Source organism: Festucalex cinctus, chromosome 1 (genome assembly GCF_051991245.1).
Source record: "Festucalex cinctus isolate MCC-2025b chromosome 1, RoL_Fcin_1.0, whole genome shotgun sequence".
In the NCBI taxonomy this organism is placed as follows: Eukaryota; Metazoa; Chordata; class Actinopteri; order Syngnathiformes; family Syngnathidae; genus Festucalex; species Festucalex cinctus.
The window spans coordinates 47465776-47486060 of record NC_135411.1 but is presented as its reverse complement, the minus strand read 5'-3'; the positions used below and the strand labels follow the sequence as shown (position 1 = coordinate 47486060).

At 38.1% G+C, this 20285-nt stretch overlaps 3 protein-coding genes across 5 annotated transcripts in view; 1 reads left to right on the top strand and 2 right to left on the bottom strand.

The window, feature by feature from the left end:
- Window positions 1–227: 227 nt before the first annotated feature.
- Window positions 228–4938, bottom strand: LOC144031590 (uncharacterized). Its single transcript, XM_077538888.1, has 10 exons — window positions 4789–4938; window positions 4385–4498; window positions 3403–3501; window positions 2928–3029; window positions 2679–2813; window positions 2467–2604; window positions 2353–2401; window positions 2249–2275; window positions 1209–1235; window positions 228–1117 (listed from the first exon to the last, which is right to left on the bottom strand). Exons 2-10 carry the CDS (start codon window positions 4442–4444, stop codon window positions 558–560), a joined length of 1197 nt encoding a protein of 398 aa, XP_077395014.1. The 5' UTR covers window positions 4445–4498; window positions 4789–4938; the 3' UTR covers window positions 228–557.
- A 717-nt stretch (window positions 4939–5655) lies between these two features.
- On the bottom strand, window positions 5656–15168 carry LOC144032038 (uncharacterized). 2 transcript variants are annotated; one of them, XM_077539788.1, is made up of 6 exons: window positions 15039–15157; window positions 14919–14955; window positions 14166–14275; window positions 12244–12336; window positions 10020–10190; window positions 5656–6347 (listed from the first exon to the last, which is right to left on the bottom strand). In XM_077539788.1, exons 2-6 carry the CDS (start codon window positions 14953–14955, stop codon window positions 6177–6179), a joined length of 582 nt encoding a protein of 193 aa, XP_077395914.1. In that variant the 5' UTR covers window positions 15039–15157; the 3' UTR covers window positions 5656–6176. The 2 variants fall into 2 exon arrangements, with proteins under 2 accessions (XP_077395914.1, XP_077395844.1); XM_077539718.1 differs by having other exon boundaries at window positions 14919–15168.
- Window positions 15169–17590: 2422 nt separating this feature from the next.
- The window catches only part of xylt2 (xylosyltransferase II), a 29561-nt gene continuing 26866 nt past the window's right edge, over window positions 17591–20285 (top strand). For both annotated transcript variants that reach the window (XR_013287560.1, XM_077538872.1), the window contains exon 1: window positions 17591–17826. Coding sequence is in view for 1 of the 2 variants with exons in the window: in XM_077538872.1 (XP_077394998.1) it covers window positions 17695–17826 (132 nt within the window). In the remaining variant the exon portion in view is untranslated. The remainder of the gene's footprint in view (window positions 17827–20285) is intronic.

Genomic DNA, 20285 nt, shown 5'->3' with positions numbered 1-20285 from the left:
AGAGGTTGGTTTTTGTGAACTAAAGATACAAGTGATGTGATGCCCACCACTAAACATTCTGATGGTCAGTTTCTTAAATATTTGTTTTTTTTTATGTTATTATTTTGTACATATATTAATCTACATTGAATTTTTTACTGAAAACGACGGTGATCCTTACAATTATAAACATTAATATTATATGTTTGCTTAATTATTTATTTTTTTTTTAAAGACAGCAAGTACCATACCATCAACATGAATTTATTTTATTCAGCATATGATTACAATTACAGTACATGACAATGTAGATTCTACAGTTCTACATCTACAGTCTCCTTCCAAACACCAAATATGTGAGCACAGTTTTTAATTTGATTGTGGGAAGAGGAAAGTAGCAGCAGCATGGAGAGTGGTACTTCACACCTTGAAGCTATATGAAAGCACAGCAATGTTCTCTGACAGCAAGATATTTGATTCCTCCCAGTGATTAGTATATTTGCATAACCTTGTAACCTTTTTATTCCTTAATATGATATCTACTGGAGATGTTGAAGGAAAAGTGGTAAGGTAACGAATCAACCCCACAGGCAGGACGTGGCGCAGAGACATTGAGTATTGGCTTCAGGGGTCCTTATCACAAGATCATTAGTGATCTCCACTGTGCCAAACAGTGGGAAGAGTTTCTCATGGAAGCACTCATTAAAAGTATAGATGTGGACACGTCTGTCCACATCGTAGAATGACAGCTGGCCGCTCTTATAGTCGAGGTAGACGCCGACTTTTCGGGGGATGAGGCCTGGCGGCAGGGCAGTGAAGGGCACCGTGAGTGCCTTAAGCTCAGTGCCCCTTTCCAGACGCAGGGTCAGATAGCCGGAGTCGGTGTTGAGGGATTTGAACCCTTTCCTAAGAGCGGACTCCTTGGCCACGCCCAGCCTCCAGTCTCGCTCACCCACCTCCACCTCCCAATAGTGGCGGCCCGCGTCGAAGCCTACCATTCCAGCCGCGCACCACCAGCCATCAAAGCGCTGGTGGTAGTTGGCAATTTCTTTCCTCTCAAAACCACAGCGCATCTTCTTGTCATCACCCGAGATGAGAAGATCAGGATTGGCTGTATCTTGGTCGAGAGTCACTTCCACTGACACAACACATACAATTCTTGAATTAACAGCAAGAAAGGCTGTGTAATGTTTATAGTAATATAAACGCTGATGGAATGAACACTGTACCTGCAGCATTTGTGATCCAGTCCCAAACTGCCCCAAAAAAATCCACACATATTTTATTAATATGAATTGATGCTTAAATGCAGAGTTTAAACCAGTGGTTCTTAACCTGGGTTCGATCTAACCCCAGGGGTTCGGTGAGTCAGTGTCAGAGTGTCGGCGGATGTCAAGACACACACCTGACTCAAATGATTCGTGATGATACACCCCACTTGGCCATCATTGGCTGCAGGTGATCACCCGACATTGCTTGGACTAATTTTGTGCGCTCAGTAGTCGACTTGTGGCTGTGCTTTCTTTATGATTGTAATCCCTTCATACTAACTATGTTGAGCAATAAATAAATAAATAAATAAAGTTGTCTGATACATTTGTGCAATATGGTTTCACATGTATAACCGAATGTATGGTGTTCCACAGGGTTCAATTCTGGGGCCACTGCTGTTTTCATTGTATCTGCCGCCCCCATGTTCCATAGTCTTCCTGTTCATTTTGTTCACCAGTAAACCCACGTCTTAAATTTCAAAATAAAATAATTTTCTTTTTCAATTAACTCATTCACTGCCTTTGACAAGTATACTTGTCAATTGTATTTTTTAGAGCGGTGCTAAATGGGGGCGAATCTGAGCATGCTCCACTGTAAATATCAAACTTGGAAACAACTTTACTGATGCCCAACCACCGGTAGATGACATCATAGCCCCATTTTATAGGAAATAAACACAGTTTCAGAGTCCATGGGAGAAATGGCTGTATTTTGGCAAACCTACATTTTTCTGCTGTCAATTATAAAAGAACGGGACGGGACAAAAAGTAGGGAGTCTATTCTGTTATTTGGTAGATTCGGTTTATATATAATTATTGAATGTAATATCACGTGAGTATTGGAAATGTAAAAATTTTCTATAATGACTGGCAGTGAATGAGTTAAGAAGCTTTCAAAGAATGCACATATGAAACTGGTGGGTTTCAACAAGGTTAAGATTATGAACCACTGGTTTAAACATTTGAGACAATTTTAATAATCAACAGAAGGCCACTACCTGGCTCAGGAATGTACGACAGAGCACCTGAAAAAAAAATTGCAGCAAATTAAAAAATGAAAAAAATAATCACAAAATAATTTTAGTTAATTAGTTATATTTACCAATCTTTGTTTTCTGCTTCCACACCAACCATTGCTGCGGTATGGTATCCTGCGGGTCCACAATGAAAACTCAATCTTTGCTTTGATACGTTGTCAGTTCAAAGATGTACAGACCTTATCTGAATCCTGCAGCATCACAGTCCACAAGAGCAGCTCCATGGCACTCAGAAGGTTTGGCGCACGGCCCCAACGCCAAGCTGACCTCAAGTCCTCCAGGATGTTTGCCACTGTTTCCCCAGGCCAAATGCTTTGCTATATAACAATCAATTATAATTAGTAACAGGGGAGTGGGTTATTTAGGAACAAAATCCGTGAAAGTTACTTGCCTCGGGCTGAGTCCTCAAGTCTTTCATCCATTCCAGGAGGCTTAACCTGGCCTGATGCACATCTTGCTGGTCAGTCAGATCAAACTTTTTGTCACCATCAGTTTCTGGCCAGCCATCGGTCTGCATGGGCCTCTTCTGTGGACAAAAAGTCACCTGACATGTTATTGAGAGTAGAAATTGTGCAAAGCCCCGAACCAATCCACCACTCCCGATGGATCGTATTGCTGCAGAAGATAAGTAGGTAAGCACCTTTCTCTCTAACATGGAAGCCCATTCCAAGATGAAGACCCGGCAAAGAGGGATTGGCCAGATCTCATCCTGGTTCCAGATGTGCTCCAGGACTGATGAACTCTACAGTGAGCACAAAAGAAAAACTAGTTGGTGGTGGATTTGGTGAAGACAAAAACTCACACAAGCTGATAAGGTCTGTTTGCCAATAGATCGCAAATGATACTGTCCACAGTTAAATAAATATGCATCCATAACCACTATAGTAGGACATTTGTTATGCAAAGAGACAAAGTGGGACTGATCACAGAGGCATTTATGCTCTCTTCAGGTAAATAATCATAACTCGAAGATACTGATGCTTACATGGGCGGACACATTGCACATATCTGAAGTGACACAATTATATGTTGACTTGTTTTGACACCTCTGAAACATAATGTCACAGGGTGACTATAATTACTGTACATGCTTGGGTAAACAACGTCAATTGCACCTGGCAAACTCGCCCAAGGTCTCTAGCCAGTTCCACAACAAATAGCTGATCATCTTCCAAGTAGTCAGTGTTCTTTTTCTTGGATTTCACTTTCGTCGCCTGAAAGGGAACTCAGGGTTAATTGTCTAGTACAGATTTTGTGTTAAAAAGTTGACATAGAAAAGATTTCTGAGCAACCTGATCACTTCAAACATGCTGTGGAACTGATGACTGGTTAATTCTGATTTAATTTTACATAATGTATTGTGCTCCATAGCTAAAGATCCAATTGCGTAAACTGGAGGGAATTTATTTTTTGAATTTATTTTTATGCAACATTTTTCTCCATAATAACAAGGATATTTTGAGAGTTACTGTGTTTGTGTTTTGTCAAGGTCACAGTGCAAGTTGCATGATTTAATTAAAGAAAAAGCAAGTTAAGCAGCCTTAAGGTGCCAATAGGAGTTGTTTTGGTGTGTTGTAATTGCTGCCTTACATTCAAGTCAAACTGGAATGGAGGCATCAAGGATACTGGTTGTGTCAATTTACCTGTCAGCAGAACGCAAATACCACCCCAACATATTTTATGCCACGTTTCACTTCGTCGCCAATTCTTGAGATGCAAAAACTCTCTTTCTCTCCACTCTCTTGCTCTTTTTAGAGTCAATTGCATGCAGTGAATCAAATTTAAGCTTTACCAGAAGCACCATACCACAAACTTAATTACAAATCCAAACTTGTCACTTGCTGGAGTGCATGCACTTTGTTTTGAATCGTTACAATTATTGCCGTCATCATATTTTCAAAATGGTATACTGTATACATGTAATTGTATTTTGTTATGGTTTAATCATAGTGACGGGTGGGGATAACTGTTTGACACCCACTCAGAAGTTTCCAAATAGGGTTTAAATGCCGTATAACAGATGCATCAAGGTGACACATGAGACAATCCATTTAGTTTACACATTAAACACTGGAGCACTTGGTAGAGAAATGTTACCTTTATTTTGATTGTCATGGCTTTGATTGGTTCCACTATGAAATGAAAGCACTCAAACATATTGGCTGCTCGTGATGAGAGTCCTCCTGGATGAACGTTGCAAACGTGTCGATGCTGAAAGTAAATACATAAAAGAAAATACGTAAAATATAAAATAAAAAAAATATATGTCCATATTCTTTTTAGAGAAATCTTTACAAATTCGTTTTCAGAAATATTCGAATTAAAAACACGTGTAGTTTATTAATGTGCTAGCAATGACCACGAAGCTTTTTCTCAGTTAGGACGATACACCTGACTAGGTGACTGCACCAAATGCGCAATAAAAAATACGCCGTTCCACATTATGCACGCTACATTATCTAAGTAACAATGTTTTCGATGCAAATTTGGTCCTAACCTACCTTTCTTTTCGCACGCCACAGGAAGTTCGACCCGTTTTCGCTGAAAAGATTAGGAGTTGCACGAATTCAAGCCTGTCGACTGTATGCTGCAGAGGCTGACCTTGTTTACGTATCAGACACTCGGCTCCTCGGAGATCTTCGGCTTTCCTCGTCGATTTCCTACACGACTGTGGGCACAAGCAGCAGCCATGTTTCTAAGGTAATGGTGAGGTCACCACTGCCTGCTATCAAATATAGTACAAGTACTAAAATCGATAGCAAATAATTTTCTATCGATATCTGCAATATAAATAGCAAGAGGAGGATACACAGGTTTATTTGTACCTTCTGCTATCTGATGAAAGGCTTCTAGAGATAAACGAAAACAAGACCTATATAACAGTATGTGTATCAAAACTGCCAACATTCAAAATAAAAAATGAATAAATAAATAAATGACAAAATAAATAAATAAAAATTCCAAAATTAAATACAAATGTATTTATTTATGTATATTTGTATTTTTTGTTCATTTTTATTTCCATTTATCATTATTTTTTTTTATATAATTTTCAAATAATATTTTTTTATATCCTTTTTTATTTTCACTTTTAGTCATTTATTTAGTCATTTATTTATTTATTTTTAATTTTGGCAGTTTTGGTCCTCCATAGTTGGGGGGCGAGGGGGTGGGGAAGCAGAAAATGTCCTCTAATGGCCAATATATTACCGATGATTGTGCAGATGAATAATGATCAGCCATCATTTTATTTTATTTTTCGGAAGAAAAAAATAGATATAAAATGGATGAAACGAAAAATAGCAAAAAGACCTTTTTATCAATTCCATTTTAATTATAATATTTTCATAACTGCCACTTGTTTTACGTTCATCCACCATGAATTGTGTAGCGGTTTCCATTGGTCTTGTTTTTAATTAATTATATCATTTAAACAATTAACATTTTTGACTAGAATAGTTTGCTCGCTGTCATGTGGATTGTGTCCCATTTGCTTTATGAGCAGTTGTAAGTTAAGTCCACTAAAAAATTATAACACTAATGTTCACAGACGCAATATTCTTTTGACACAAAAAAGCAAGAAAGACAAGAAAAAAAAAAGAAAAAAACTTTTGGCATTTTCATTCCTTCAGTCCACATTTTTCACGCAGTCTTTATTTCACCATCCTATTCAAGTTGTACCAGCATCATTAAGCCCCCCCACCGTCCCCATTGTGTGTTGGACAAAAATGTGTGCAGCTCCTCTTTGGTTGCCCAGCTCCTGGAAATCAGAAGTCAGTTTTGAGGTATTTCAATCAACAGATTTGTGAATAATGTTCCAAACCATTTTATGGTTTTGAATTCCACACGCTTGTCCAGTTAGTTCATCAGATGTCTTCAAAACTCTGTATCATATAGGAAGGCTGCTCTCAGCAGTGTCTGGATGAGGCAGCTCAGTTTGACCATCAGGTGCAGAATTGGTGCCGTTACCCAACGTGGGAGCGGTGTCCAAACTGGATGAGAGGACGTTGTACGGCAGCACCACAGAGTGACGAACACTCTCCTCATATGATGGAGGTGGCTGTGAAGAATGTTGGAAATAAAACACCACAGATTAACACTAATACACTATATAAGTCATGTAGAGCTTTGTGATAAGATTCTGGTTTCAATCATCAGCAAAGTAAGTGGTGCAAATAGAAAATGTGATTTCCTAGTGCCCATGTCAGTCATGGGCCCATAGAGTCACCATCACTACAGAAGTTGAATAGAGTCAGTGTGAAGTGCTTTGAGTGCGTTGTTTGTAGGTGACTGCCACCTCTGGCCTAACGCATAACTGCAGCCTCTGTGTCGAGTTTGTACATGGTGCGCGTCTGAGTACGTGTGCTCGAATAAACTCTTCTTCATTTGTTCAGTTTTCTTGGAGTTTAAGCTGTGTTTGAAGCCAGCTTCTTCTTGTTTTTTTTTTATTGTTTTTTTCAGTTTCTATCCCAATTGGCCTTCGGCAAACCCACCCAAACCATGACCCCAAGTGCCCCAAAGTCCATCAAGCTTCTCTCCGCTCCATTGTGCGGAGATCCTGACGTTGACGTCACACAGCCCAAAATGGCTGTTAGCACAGCCATTTTAGCATGATAGAAAACACATCTGCAACTCTGAGTAAATGGCAAACGCCACACTTAAACAATGATTGACAGATGCTGTGGACCAGCTGCCACAACGAGAAGGGGCAAAAAATAAAATAAAAAAAAGATCAGCATGCTCCAGACTACCAAAAGAAGAATTAATGCTAGCCAATGTTGCACTGGCTGCGCCCAATTTAGCAGCTAGGTTGCTAACGTACCTAAATAACACAGCAACACTTGCGTCAAACTGCTAACTCCGATGGTATTTGGAGCACACATAAAGGGGAAATAAATCCGGATGTACAAACTTGTAAAGCCTTTGTATGATCAGATTTGAAAGCACTCACCGGCAATAGATGGGGTAATTCCACGTTACAAGCGCTGCCAAGTTGAAAAAAAAAAAACTTCCTGACACTTAATGGGCAATCCAACATGTCTACCTCACGCATGTATATCATGTCCTTTTCATCAAAGTGACTGTCAATTATGGTCGTCAACTTTCTCATCCCGGAATAAAATCCACTAGATAGATAGATAGATAGATAGATAGATAGATAGATAGATAGATAGATAGATAGATAGATAGATAGATAGATAGATAGATAGATAGATAGATAGATAGATAGATAGATAGATAGATAGATAGATAGATAGATAGATAGATAGAGGAATGTACAAACTTTGTGCATTTCGAATGTAATCAGAATATACAATGATTTCACACATCATGCTCACACCACCATGACACCGTGCCGTGCACCTGTCCCTTATTTCAGGATGAGAAAGTTGGCAACCCTACGGTAAGCTGACGGATAAATGCTCGTATTAGCCCTCCACGACACTGTAGCCCATTAACGCAGCGCCGGACTTGAGGAGTCCACAAGGTGGAGTGATGTCTTCAATGGATTACACAATGTGAACGGCCTCAACCCAAGCTGTGTGTCCAACACAAGCATTTCCTATGTTTGGCCCAAGGAAAAACTATAATGGGCTTGGCTAAAGCTAACTAGCAACCAAGGTTTTAGCTCGGTTGTGAAATTCACTTTAGCTCTAGAGGCAGATCATCCACAAAACTGGACATCAAAGTTATAGTTACAATTATTTAATATGTATATTACCAGGATATCATTATCATCACCCAGCCATCACCTAATTTGGGAATCGGGATGTTATATTGTTTACCTTTGACTTATCTTGAGACCTGTATGCTTTAGCCTCGATAGTTGTGAAGTCTGTTTTTCTGCACTTTTTAACAGAAGGAATATATTCTTCCACTGCATACTGTATTGTAAACCATTTTGCCTTGATCTGGAAGACATCGTGCTTGCATTGCTCCAAAAACACTCACATGCATGCTCTAGTACGTTCATTTACTGTACTGGAAGTGTAAAGAAGGATGCCGGACACAGAAGCGTCAACTGGGGGAGGGCGGGGCTTGTCCCGGGATCGGGTACCAGTATCGGTTGAATGAAGTTGCACAGCCACATATTTCTATTGGGACTTTTTTTGGCTACTGGATTATGTCTTTCGTTTAATTAATTAATTAATTAATTTGTTTAAATTCATTTTATTGTGTGTCCTATACAAAATATTAATTTTATAAACAAATGGTAAAATGATGGTAGAAATTTGCCATCAATTTCATGCAATTTTAAGGAAAAATGCTAATCGAGACATCTGAGGAAAAGGACACAAGTACTTTCATTCAAATTATCAGTCATCGGTTGAATAGATTCTTTTTGTATCAAAAGTATAATTGTATATGTACTTAGTATTGGTATCAGTGAATACTCAAGGCTGAGTACTTGCACTGGCTGTACTGTACCGAAGAAAAATGGTATTGAACATTCCTACTTTGCACAGTATTTATGTTTTCATTCACATAATGTAGGCAATTTTTACTTACACATTGTTGAACAAAAAAAATATTCTAAAATGCAGTAATTGAGAAGGTTATAGTGAAGCGAGAGAGATTATTTTTGTACTTGCTCGGTGTGTCAAAAGTTCAAGATAAAGTAAAGTGATCCTCTGGTATCAGCAGGGGTAAGTCTGGATTTATTTTATTTTATTTTATTCTTTTTTTTGGTAATGAGGTTAAACTAAATTAGTACCATTAATTCACCTGCAACAATTAATTGAGCATTGATTTGGCTGTCTTATTAAAACGGATCCCTTCATTAACAACCTTGTGTTAACTTTTGCAGCGATAAGGTGTTGAATGTGATAATAAATGACAGAATTAAAATTACAATAAGCTGCAAAGCCTTAAAAGCAATATAACAGAAAGTAACATACAGGGAACTGAAAATGAATAAGCTATGTATGTGTATTTGTTTATATTTACATTACCAGTTCATCTATTTCAAGTAAACCACCTGGAACCTGGTTTTCTATCTCGCTGAACACATCTGAGAGATTGTCCCCCTTATCTTTTAATTGCACAGGGACCCACATGTGACTGGAGTGACTCTACAACGTCGCCCTCTGTCCAGTACACCCACACACACACATTCAAGACTGCAAAGTTTACTGCTATCATGCCTCGAACAAGGGAAATTATAGAACCATCAATTGAAAGTCTAACCAAGTATGAAAACGGGGGGGACATTTCGATGACCAGAAAGAACTATGTGTGCATGTGCTTCCATATATGCACGAACGCTCGGGGATTGTTTAATCAAGAAAAAGGCGAAAAGGTCAAAGCGGCAAAAAATGACACGAGGACAAAGCAGCCCTCTCAGATACTGTTTGTGTTCAGGTTGCTGGCTTTAATTATGTTTGATGTGCCTTTTTCTCATTACCTTGTTTGCTCAAGCGAGTCAAAAGCTCAGCAAAAGATCAACACTGTAAAACCTTGAAACGTGGCCGCCAGCAGTGAGCGTTGGATGAGTTAATAGCATGTTCTGTGTACTCGGCCCTGAATGAAATCTTTCTTCCAATGAGCTCTAATTGGAGTGTATACAATACTTTATGATTGCGCCATTATGTAATTAGAGAGCTGAGGGCCCGCCATATAAGCATCATAGAATAGTATGATGGAGCAATATCTTAATTCCCCTTTTTTTTAAACATAAAAAATGAAATACACCATTGTCATACATGCCTGTATCCACTTCAATGTACCCTACCTCTGTCTCAATGGGCCCATTGAGGCCAAAGCGGTCTGCAATCATCATGTGGATCTGCCTCTGGCGATCCTTTTTTCGGACACTCTCGTAGGAGGGCAGCCTGGGCAGGGGGGCCTCCAGAGAGGGCAGTCCGTAGCTGGAGGGCAGGCCGACATAGAACAGCTGACTCCCCTGCCCATATTGTCACACAGAGGCCATAAAACACAGCGGGGTTGTTATTAGGGACACATGACATACGCTGTCATGTGCCACCGATTATCCACCGATTTAAAGCCATTTGGAAATCAACCACAAACTACTATTATGTGTGTCTATTATTTACTATAAAGCCGATCAGTCTTTCCAGTGTCATAATCATTTTATTGCTATAAAAGTGCATATAGTGTATACTATATGGTAAAGTTCCTCTTTTGTTTGATTAATAGCACATTGCAAGAATGTGCCGTGGGAATTTAGTTGGCTTCTATGCAAAACAGTAAAGCAATCTGATTAATAGGAACAAATGCATTTATTATTTCCTTATTAAAAAGACAAGTCAACCCCAAAATTTTCTTTACAATATGTTGTATAGTCCCCCAACTAGTCTAAACACGGCATTCTGAATTATATTGCGTTTGTGGAATATGAGTTAAACAGCAAAATCCACCTGTTTTTATCCAGGCGACCATTTTGTCACTTGCTGCCAATTGAAAATGTCATCACAGTTGCTCCGGTAACAACCAATCATGTCTCAACTGTTTTATGAAGCTGACCTGTGATTGGTCGTTATCTGAGCCCTGGGCAACTATAATGACATTTTCAGTCAACAGTAAGTGACAAAATGTTCAATGTATAAAATATATTCTGTTTTTACAAATAATGATGTCAGTATTGACTGATGTGCACAATATGTTTATGATTGTAGCTTTGGATTTAGATTTGGAATGCATTAGAATGACAGCCATTTCTAGTCGGCTTTACACCAGTGGTGTCCAAACTGTGGCCATTTGCGGCCCGCTGTCTATTTTTCAGCATCCCGCAATTTTATATTCTGTAGTGTTTTTCTGGATATGAAAAGATGCAATGTTACTACATGTAAAATGATAAGTGTGGTGAATAACTGATCATTCATTTTTAGAAGCAAATATGGTTTCTTGCGCATTCTACTCTGTATCAATGTCGAAATTGTGAGCTTAATACGTTCAACCTATCTATGTCAAGTCTTCTTCATTTATGTAGTGCTTTCAAAACAGCTGCACCGTTAATTAACTGCTTTAAAAATGGTCAGATTACTACATATTTCTCTCGTTAATCCAGGGGCGGAACTATTCTAATGGGATAAAGGGCCGGGCCACCCCAATACTTTGAAGAAGAAAAAAAAAATCATAAACAATTTGCCTCATCACATTTTTTTCAAAGTAACTGTAATATATATAAACAGTATACAGTTGATTATTGATTTTGATGTGTTTAATAAAGTTGAACAATTTTAAGTAGCTCTTGCATCCTTTGATTTATCTGTATGTGTCCCTGGAGGAAAAAGTTTGAGCATCTCTGCTTTACACGGTTAAGATTTTTTGGCCACTCACTTATCAGAGAGTAATGAGTTTGGACAAACAAACAAACAAACAAACAAACAAACAAACAAACAAACAAACAATAACATATCACAGATTTGATCAGAAGGTGGAGCAATATATCTATTTAAACAACTTTTATATTTACTCTTCAGTCGACCACCACCACAAATAGCGAAAACCCATGTATAATTGACACCAATTGAAATGCATGGTAAAAAAAAAATAACTGAAAAAAAAAAATTAAAAAAAAAAAAAAAAAAAAACATTACTGTAAATATAACATTTAATGTATTTTTTCGTGTACCCGATCAATTATATCATTGATCAGTCGATCACCGATTTTGCATAAATGGTAAATATCGTCCGATCCTTATCCAGCTGATCAGATCGGTGTAAAGTTTAACTTGTAGTAATTTGCTAATGTAACCAAAATATTGTACATTTTTCCATATATGATGCAATGTAATTCAAACACTACAGCAAATTACACCCACAAATTCAAAACCATTCCAATGTAGTTATATCTGGTAGTATTATTCAAACTGAGCTACAACATTGAATGCAGCTCTTATATTCGATCGCATCATGTGGGCCAAATTTTGTGTAACTCCCAACTAAATTCTCATGTGCTCACATTGTGCAAATCCACACCACGGCTCACTTACATTTGTATTGTTAGTATCTGGGAAGTGTGTCTGCTCTAAACAAGATGATCCCACCAGTGTCTGCCTGCTGTTGTAGTACTGAGGAGGAGCATCCTGTAAAATAAAACAAGAAGTTATAAAAGCATGTCTGAAACACAAAAGGCATCTGTCAGCCAATAAGTTTAATGAGCACCCCAAAATGTCTCAATTAGTCAGATTTTAGCTACTTTTGACCCATTTTTCATGCCTTGTTTCACCACTGTGGACACTAGCTGGTTTAGTGATACCATAAATTATCCAATCAATAAGACGACCACCCTCTGATTTCCCTGCCTCGTCCCATCCCCACCCCTTTTTACAACACAACCTGTCAACGTCTCACTGTATGAGGTGTTGGCATCTTGGAGGGGGAAAAAAAAAAAGCCTGTGAGGAAAATGAGGTAATTGTCTCGGGTCTAAATGAGTCTCCTTTGTTTGGGGAACAATATGGTGTCCTACTGTGTCATCAGAGTCCCTAGGCAACAAACCACACAGTGTGGCCTTTTCAGCATCTCTTCATCCCCTTTTAACCGCTGTAGGTAGCGCTTAACGAGCGCGCTCCTCTCCACATTACGACCTTGTATGTCATTTAGGGCGGCGTTACAACAAAGTCAATTTGTTGCCTGACTAAATTTAGCAGGGGAATAACGGATGCGAAAATGTCGAGACAAGTGGAGGTTTTTCTTATGATAATTCCAGGTTGTATTAAATTATTAAACTTTCCCCACAATACTCAATGACATCACTTATATATTAAGTGACACACACACACACACACGACCTTTGCCATAACCGTCACATCATTTCAGGGAGCCCGTGATGACACTAAAAACGTGATGTCAGGGGTCATTTTCCAAGAAGCAAAAAAGGAAAGAGAAAAAAGGAGAGTTGTCCTTTTGTCACAGCCATTGACTCAGCTTGTGTGAAAAAGCACAACCGTGTAAAATCAGCTCTAAAGTCGGGGGAGGATCCCAAGGGCAATGTGCCTTTCTCACCAGCGCTAACTAAAAAGGAGACCCATTGTCTCCCTTGTGTCCCCAACACCCACAAATAGGGTCTGTCCACTATTCAGGGTGCAAAGTGAAGCAGGGAAAGGTAAGTGACGATGAAGTTGAAGACATGGAAATGTCCCACAGCGACACAATGAACAAGTGCGCTTGTGTTTGTTTCCCTCCAAAACAGAGTTGACATCAAAAGTCATTTATCGTCAGTCAAATTCAAATACCGCCTGCCTGGATGTTATTCTAAATGATGTCATGTTTTTGGGGATGGACTCTTAACCCGCCTGTGTTCTCTTATCAACTATTTGTGGCTAAGCTTCAGTTCAACTCAGTTTGTTCTTGGTGAAACGCTCTGTTAGCTGTAACTGAACAGAGTTTCCTGTCAGTTGTGGTGAGGGAGCTATGAGTCATGTCCCTGCAATAAGAAGATAACAGTCAAACTTCACCCTGTGGGACTCACAGAGGTGAGGAAGAAGTCAGGAAGAGGAAGCCAAAAGAATGAAACCTCTTTGGCGTGTTTACGTTTCACCAGCGCTATCGCTAGCAGCTTTACAAACTCATTATCTTTAGCTGATAGTCCATATGTGGCTGAGATTATATGCTACTCACATTCTTGAAACAAAATAGCAGTGGTGTGAGTGCTGCATTTATTATTGTCCAAGCAATTAACTGTGGCAAATCCATTATCAGACAATGATCACATCAAGTTTAATATAGAACTTCTCGCACTGCTCTCCAAATTGAATGTGACGCTTGCTAATTGTGACACATTAGCATCACATGGTGTGTTAGGGCCTGGCTTTCCTCAGCCTCATCTTGAAACAGAACATGCTGACCACTACATAAGACCACTCAGCACAAAAGGCATTTATTTTGCTTTTTCATGTTATTTCAAGGGCTTACCATATCTGCATGTGGCCCCTGATAGGAACACAATCTGCAGCACTGAGGATCCTTGCGGTAAATGATGGACAGGAGCGCCACAATAACAACAAAAAACACCAGGGAGGAAACTGTGAGAGTGTAGGAGAAAAAGAAAGGATTAATATCTGATAACTGGGCCTCTAGTTTGCTGCTTTACTCCCATGGAACAACTTGCGAAAGACCAATGGGTTTAAAAAAATAAATAAAAAATGCTGTCACAATACTTAAAACAAAGTTGGTTCAAATTGGAATTAAATTGACTGAAAGCCTGTTTATACATGATATTTGGACATTGTATCTACTGTGATGGAGCTGCCAGCTAAAAACCACAGCTAATAATGCAGGTGTCAAACATCACAACACATCATATTATGTGGCCCATCAAGCAAATAATCTGTACACTTCCTGTTTCTTAAGTGTGCAGAAAAATGCACTTTATCCTCACTTGCTGGACAAGCATTTAAACAGGTTTTTACAAGCATTTATTTTCAACAAGAACTTCCCATTTTCTGATGTAAAATGAAATGAATTGCAAAAATGTGTAATAACATGATGAGGTGAAAGTTTAACGCCTCCTAATAAAAACTGCAAGCAGCCAGTGATAATAAAGAAAAAAAACGTCCTCTCTTGCCGTATTAAGAAATATTATATGAAATAATCTTAACCTTAACTTTATCACAATGCAACAAAAGGATTGTTACAAAACAGCATGCGTTTTACAAATGTACTCACAACACGCAGCGACCACGGTGAGTTGATCCGATGTCATCTGAGAGGAGGAGGGAATGGTTGGACTTGCAGTTGCGGACATTTCTGCTGTGTAAACAGTTAATGTTTCTTTCAGAGATGTACCTGAACCCATCAGGTTTAACACCAAAGCTGTCATCTTCTTAAATGTGTGCGTCCGTATTGGTGCCAAGCTTCGTAGCTCTTCCACATGGTGTAATCCAACAGGCTGACAGTCCACATGCGCTCTGCACGCCGGATCACCAAGTGTCCGGCGGTCTGTAAACACACCACGGCGTTTATGAGCCGGTGAAGGCGCACTGACGTCACGTCAGTGGTCAGACTACAGACAGCGTACTGGTTGGTTACCCCGCCAAGAAGAAGAGGAAGAAGAAAAAAAAAGGACTTTTGCATATGTTTTACATGTTCAACTAGGACCAACAGTCATTCGTTTGGCGTTACAAATGTAATCGTGAGATTAACGTCATTCCTGTTTCCTCCACAGAGGCATTCCAGCCAGGAGGTCCGAATGCCTGAGCTGGTATCCTGTTACCGTGGAAACCAGGGGTCCCGTATTGAGATGATTTGTTTGTCTCACACAAGTAGCCAAAGTCTGGAATTTGTAATCATGGCTCTTCACACTTACGACAATTTAACAAGATCTAAACTGCTACATAGTGCTTGCGTCATTTTTGATTGACACTCAGTAGAAACCAACTTAACAACATTTTGTTTTGTTATTGTTGTACTTAAAAGCGGTGTAAAAAAAAATAAAAAAATAAAAATCAATACATGAAAAATTAAATCTGTCAGTGAGGTGCAAGTTTTTACTGAGCATTTTCCATGATTGGAGACAAATTTCTTGCCTTTTGGAGGGAAACTATTTAGAAGGATAATAGGCAGTAAAGATGATGATGATGATGATGGTGATTATGATAATAATGATGATTATAATAATATGCTGAATATTTTTTAAACCCAATTAAATAAAAAATAAAGTAGTGTGTAGTAATTTTCTGGGGCTACAGTTTACCAAATATTGTATTATAATTCCTTATGTCTTAGCGTACCTATCAAAACATTACATACATTAATATCTTAATTTTTTTTATTTTTATCATTCGCTTATACAAATTTATTTTAGTTAAGTAAGTGCAGGCTGTAATATGCTCCCATTTTGTTGACTAGTCTACTGACTGTAAATTAATCCAATTAAATGTAATTAAAATTTGCATACAGTCATATGGCAGGATGACTTGAATTTACAAATTAGATGCGTGTCCATGCTTTCCAAATGGAATATCTCACACGCCAATACATGTGCAAATAGCATTATGCAGCTCTGTGAAGATTATAATTGTCACTTATTATTTAATCTGCTCGAGAGAGGCTCGCCACTATGACAGTCCTCAGCCTGGGGTAGGGATTACGAGTTTAAGGATATATGTGCTTGAGTTTCATCTTTTGTTGGTTAACTGCAGCATTGCAAATAAATACAAATAGAATGTGTACTGTAATCTGCAAAAAAAAACAAGTATACTTGTGGAAATATTCAGCACGCTGCAAGTGTACAAAAGATATAAAGTGAAAAAGAAAAAAAACAACAATATACTATGTATGTATGTAATGTACTTAAAAATATGCTTTCAGGGAAATCCCAAATAATATTTAGGACCAGTGGTGAAGTAATAAAGTGCCAATACTTCATTGCTGTATTCCCCCCCAGTATTTTGACTTTATTTTGGTATATTTTCTGACAGTTTTGCTTTTATTCCCTGTATATTTCAAACAAGAAACTGTACAGTGGTACTCCTTTTCAAAAAAATAATGTTACTACTTTTCAATCTTTGTAGATGACAACATGACATAAAACAGTAATTGACTTCTGGTAAAGTCACATTGGGTTGAGATCTTCCTCGGTTGAGCTTCCGAATTGTAGAGGCTTAACAATGGTGGCAAGTGCAACTGATTTGGAAAAGTAAGATATTCCCCAACCATGGCTTCATTTCAGCAATTTTTATTCCCACATTGTGCTAAGTTATATTTATAGCAAGTGCATTTCAACCTGTTGTATGTAGGTATATAGTTGTGCTTGAAAGTTTACATACCCTAGAGGTATGTAACTTATGAGCACACCGCTATATAAATAAAGATGACTTTACTTGACACACTATATGGCGAGAAACAGGCTTAATGGCACATAAAATCCAAACTGCTGTGAGGCTGAACTTGACATTAGGAAAGTAAGTGCATGAGAATGTGTATGAGAATTTTGGTGACGATTCATAGCATTTTAATGTCATTAAGCCATGCTTAGTTTTTGTACGTTTACAGTTCTGCTCATACCCCAATGGTATGTAAACTTTCAAGCACGACTGTATATTCTCAAAATTCCTGGATTCATCCAAAACTATACTACAACCTGATTAACTTAATCTGACCTTCTATAAACATTTGAATGCACACGTCCAATTGTTCAGTGTTTTGATCACAATAACCCGTTATGTTCTCCAACAAAGTGTGAACACAAAATTCACAACAGGTGTTGGTGGTATCTATATTAACTATTATATTTTCTGCTAAATTGGCATTTCAACATCAATATTTATTTTTTTAAGTGGAAGAGTACAGTGGAGCACACAAGGACGACTTTCCAAAGGAGGCTGGAGCAGTCATCAACCGGAGGAGAGGACAAGGCGCGCAACACAGGCGCGTGTGCGACTGCGCGCAACTCCGAATACGCCATCCACGCACTACTTCAAGTTACCGAGTCGAAGAAAAAATGGTGGCCAGCGCCAGAGTGCAGAAGCTTCTCCGACGATATAAACTCGCGATTGCCGCCGCCTTAACCATCCTCCTCATTCAAGGTCTGGTCGTGTGGAGCCTGAAAAGTCTGGAAGAGGGCGAGGCGGAGGTGAGTAGCGGTCGCTCGATCATTTCGCGGGACGACACGGATTCTGTTTTGGCTTATTTGGAGCTAGCTAACCGCTAGCTTAGCTCAACGTCACTTCAGATAGGGGTAGCGCTAGCTGAGGAAGGTTAGCTACGAACAGGCTTCGCAATCGCTACCGAATCAGCCTTTGCCTGTCACTGGACAGCTTGTACTTGACTTAACGACTAACAAACTGAAGTCTTCCAAAAAGAAAAGGCTAATCATATGTTGCCTGACAAGCAGGTAGGCTATGCGTAGCATCATTTCGTCACACGCTCGAGTGCTCGAGCAATTCCTCTGATGTACTTCGGGATAAAACTCTGTTAAGAGTTCAAATAGGCACAACTACGTTGACACATTTGTGTATATATTTTTCCATTTTCCAACAATGTATTTCATTCATTTATAAAAGAAAAAGGACAGTATAATATTAAATAATTGAAATAATAATAATAATTTTATTTGTAACGCACTTTACATTTATAAAATAAATCTCAATGTGCACAGTACAGTACAAACAATATTGAAAATGAGCAGAAAGAAGACGAGTCTTACCTGCCCAGTTTCCCCCACAGTTCAGTTACAAAATAATATAAAAACAAAATAAAATTATGTGCCAGCTGGCAAAGATGGCAATGGCATAATGATCAAACCTAATAACCCTTTTCATATTTCTTTACTAACAAGCTGGATTCTTGTAAATATAATTTTTGACTTTGATTTTTATTTTTTTTTGTATCTTTATTCCGATTATTCCATAAACTGATTCCTTCTACATAGAAACAATGTTCCATCAGTCTGCTTCTGAATCTTGTTGTTGTTGTTGTTTTTAAAGATTTGTGTTCCTTTTAACTTATACTTGCTTTCTTTGTATTCAAATCCTTTTTTGAATATTCACTGGCAAACATTTGTGAGCCTTCATCATAATTCGTAGAATACTATAATCTACTAATTCATAACATGTCAACAATTTTAACGGAATGCTGGATTTGTTGGATCTCTAAATTGCTTTCAAGTGATTATTCTTCTGGCTCGGTTTTTTTTTAAATTGATTTATTTATTTATTTATTTTTATTTATTTTTATTTTTTTATTTTTTTGCAATATAACTATTGACAGAGTATATGTTTTGCAGGCATTTCCCCACACCTCAATACAATAAGTCAGATATGGAACAATCTTGGTGTTATATGAAATGAACAGCACTTTCTTAACCAGTCAATCTTAACTTGGTGTAACGCATAACGCAGTGCTTCTCAATTATTTTCCGTCATGCCCCCCCTAGTAAGAAGAAAAAATCTCGCGCCCCCCATGCGACTATAAATAGTATCATTTGTCTATAAAACTGTTATAAGCACACCTCTGCATAACACTGTATCCGTATTAATGTATAAGAGAATTAAAAAAGAAAGAAATATGGACCAAGTTACAACAAAGAATAGCTTTATTAACTGTAACAGAAAAGATTTAAAGTGCATCTGAAATTCCAAAATAAAATTAAATCCTTAATTAAACTATAAACATTTTTTGACTGACCATGTCAAACCATATGATACGGAAAAATAAAATTACATAAAATCAATAAATAATAATGCATTCAAACTGATCACCAACATTAACTCAGGAGCACAATATTTAAAAAAAACAACAACTTTAACCTGCAAAACAAAAATATAAAATAATTTGTGCTTATTTTTTTTTTCTGTGTGCAAAGCGCGCATGCTCTGTGCAAACAAAACCCCTACATCACCGAGCAGATGCTCCCTGCGCACACTCTGCCAATAATGAGAGCGCCACTGCCCCCTAATGTAGTGGAGGTGCAATTGCACTTTATTCTAGGACAGTAAAAAAAATAATTAAAAAAATAAAATAAAAAAGCATGTTCCCCGAGGTCAAACGCGCCCCCCTTGATGGAGCCTCGCGCCCCCCTGGGGGGGCCCGCCCCACTATTTGAGAAGCACAAGGACCGGAATTCGGTGAACCCTGCCATAAAGTTAGTTTTCCCCAGATTTAAAGATAATGAATTTTTATCAAACCACATTTTTGTTCTTTTAAATTCTTGTTTAACCACATTCAACACCTGTGTTATATCTTTTTCACAATAAAATTAAGTAGTTGTATCATCCGCAAGTAGAATGCGTTTGAGCATTTTGGATACATCCATTAAATCATTAGGCGCGTGTGACAATCAGTGGTACTTTAACCATAACCTTAAAAATAAACAATTTTTAGGTACTCCACACAACGTATATAAATGTGATTCAGATTTTACATTTTGTATATGCACAAATTGCTTTTTATTTTTTAAGTAACTTCCAACACATTCAAGTGTAATAATCCCTCTGATACTGTATAAAATACATACAATTTTTTTTCCTGTTATTTATTGCAGTGGATATTTTTTCAGTTAATTCCATAAGTGCCACTGATGTTGAGTGATTG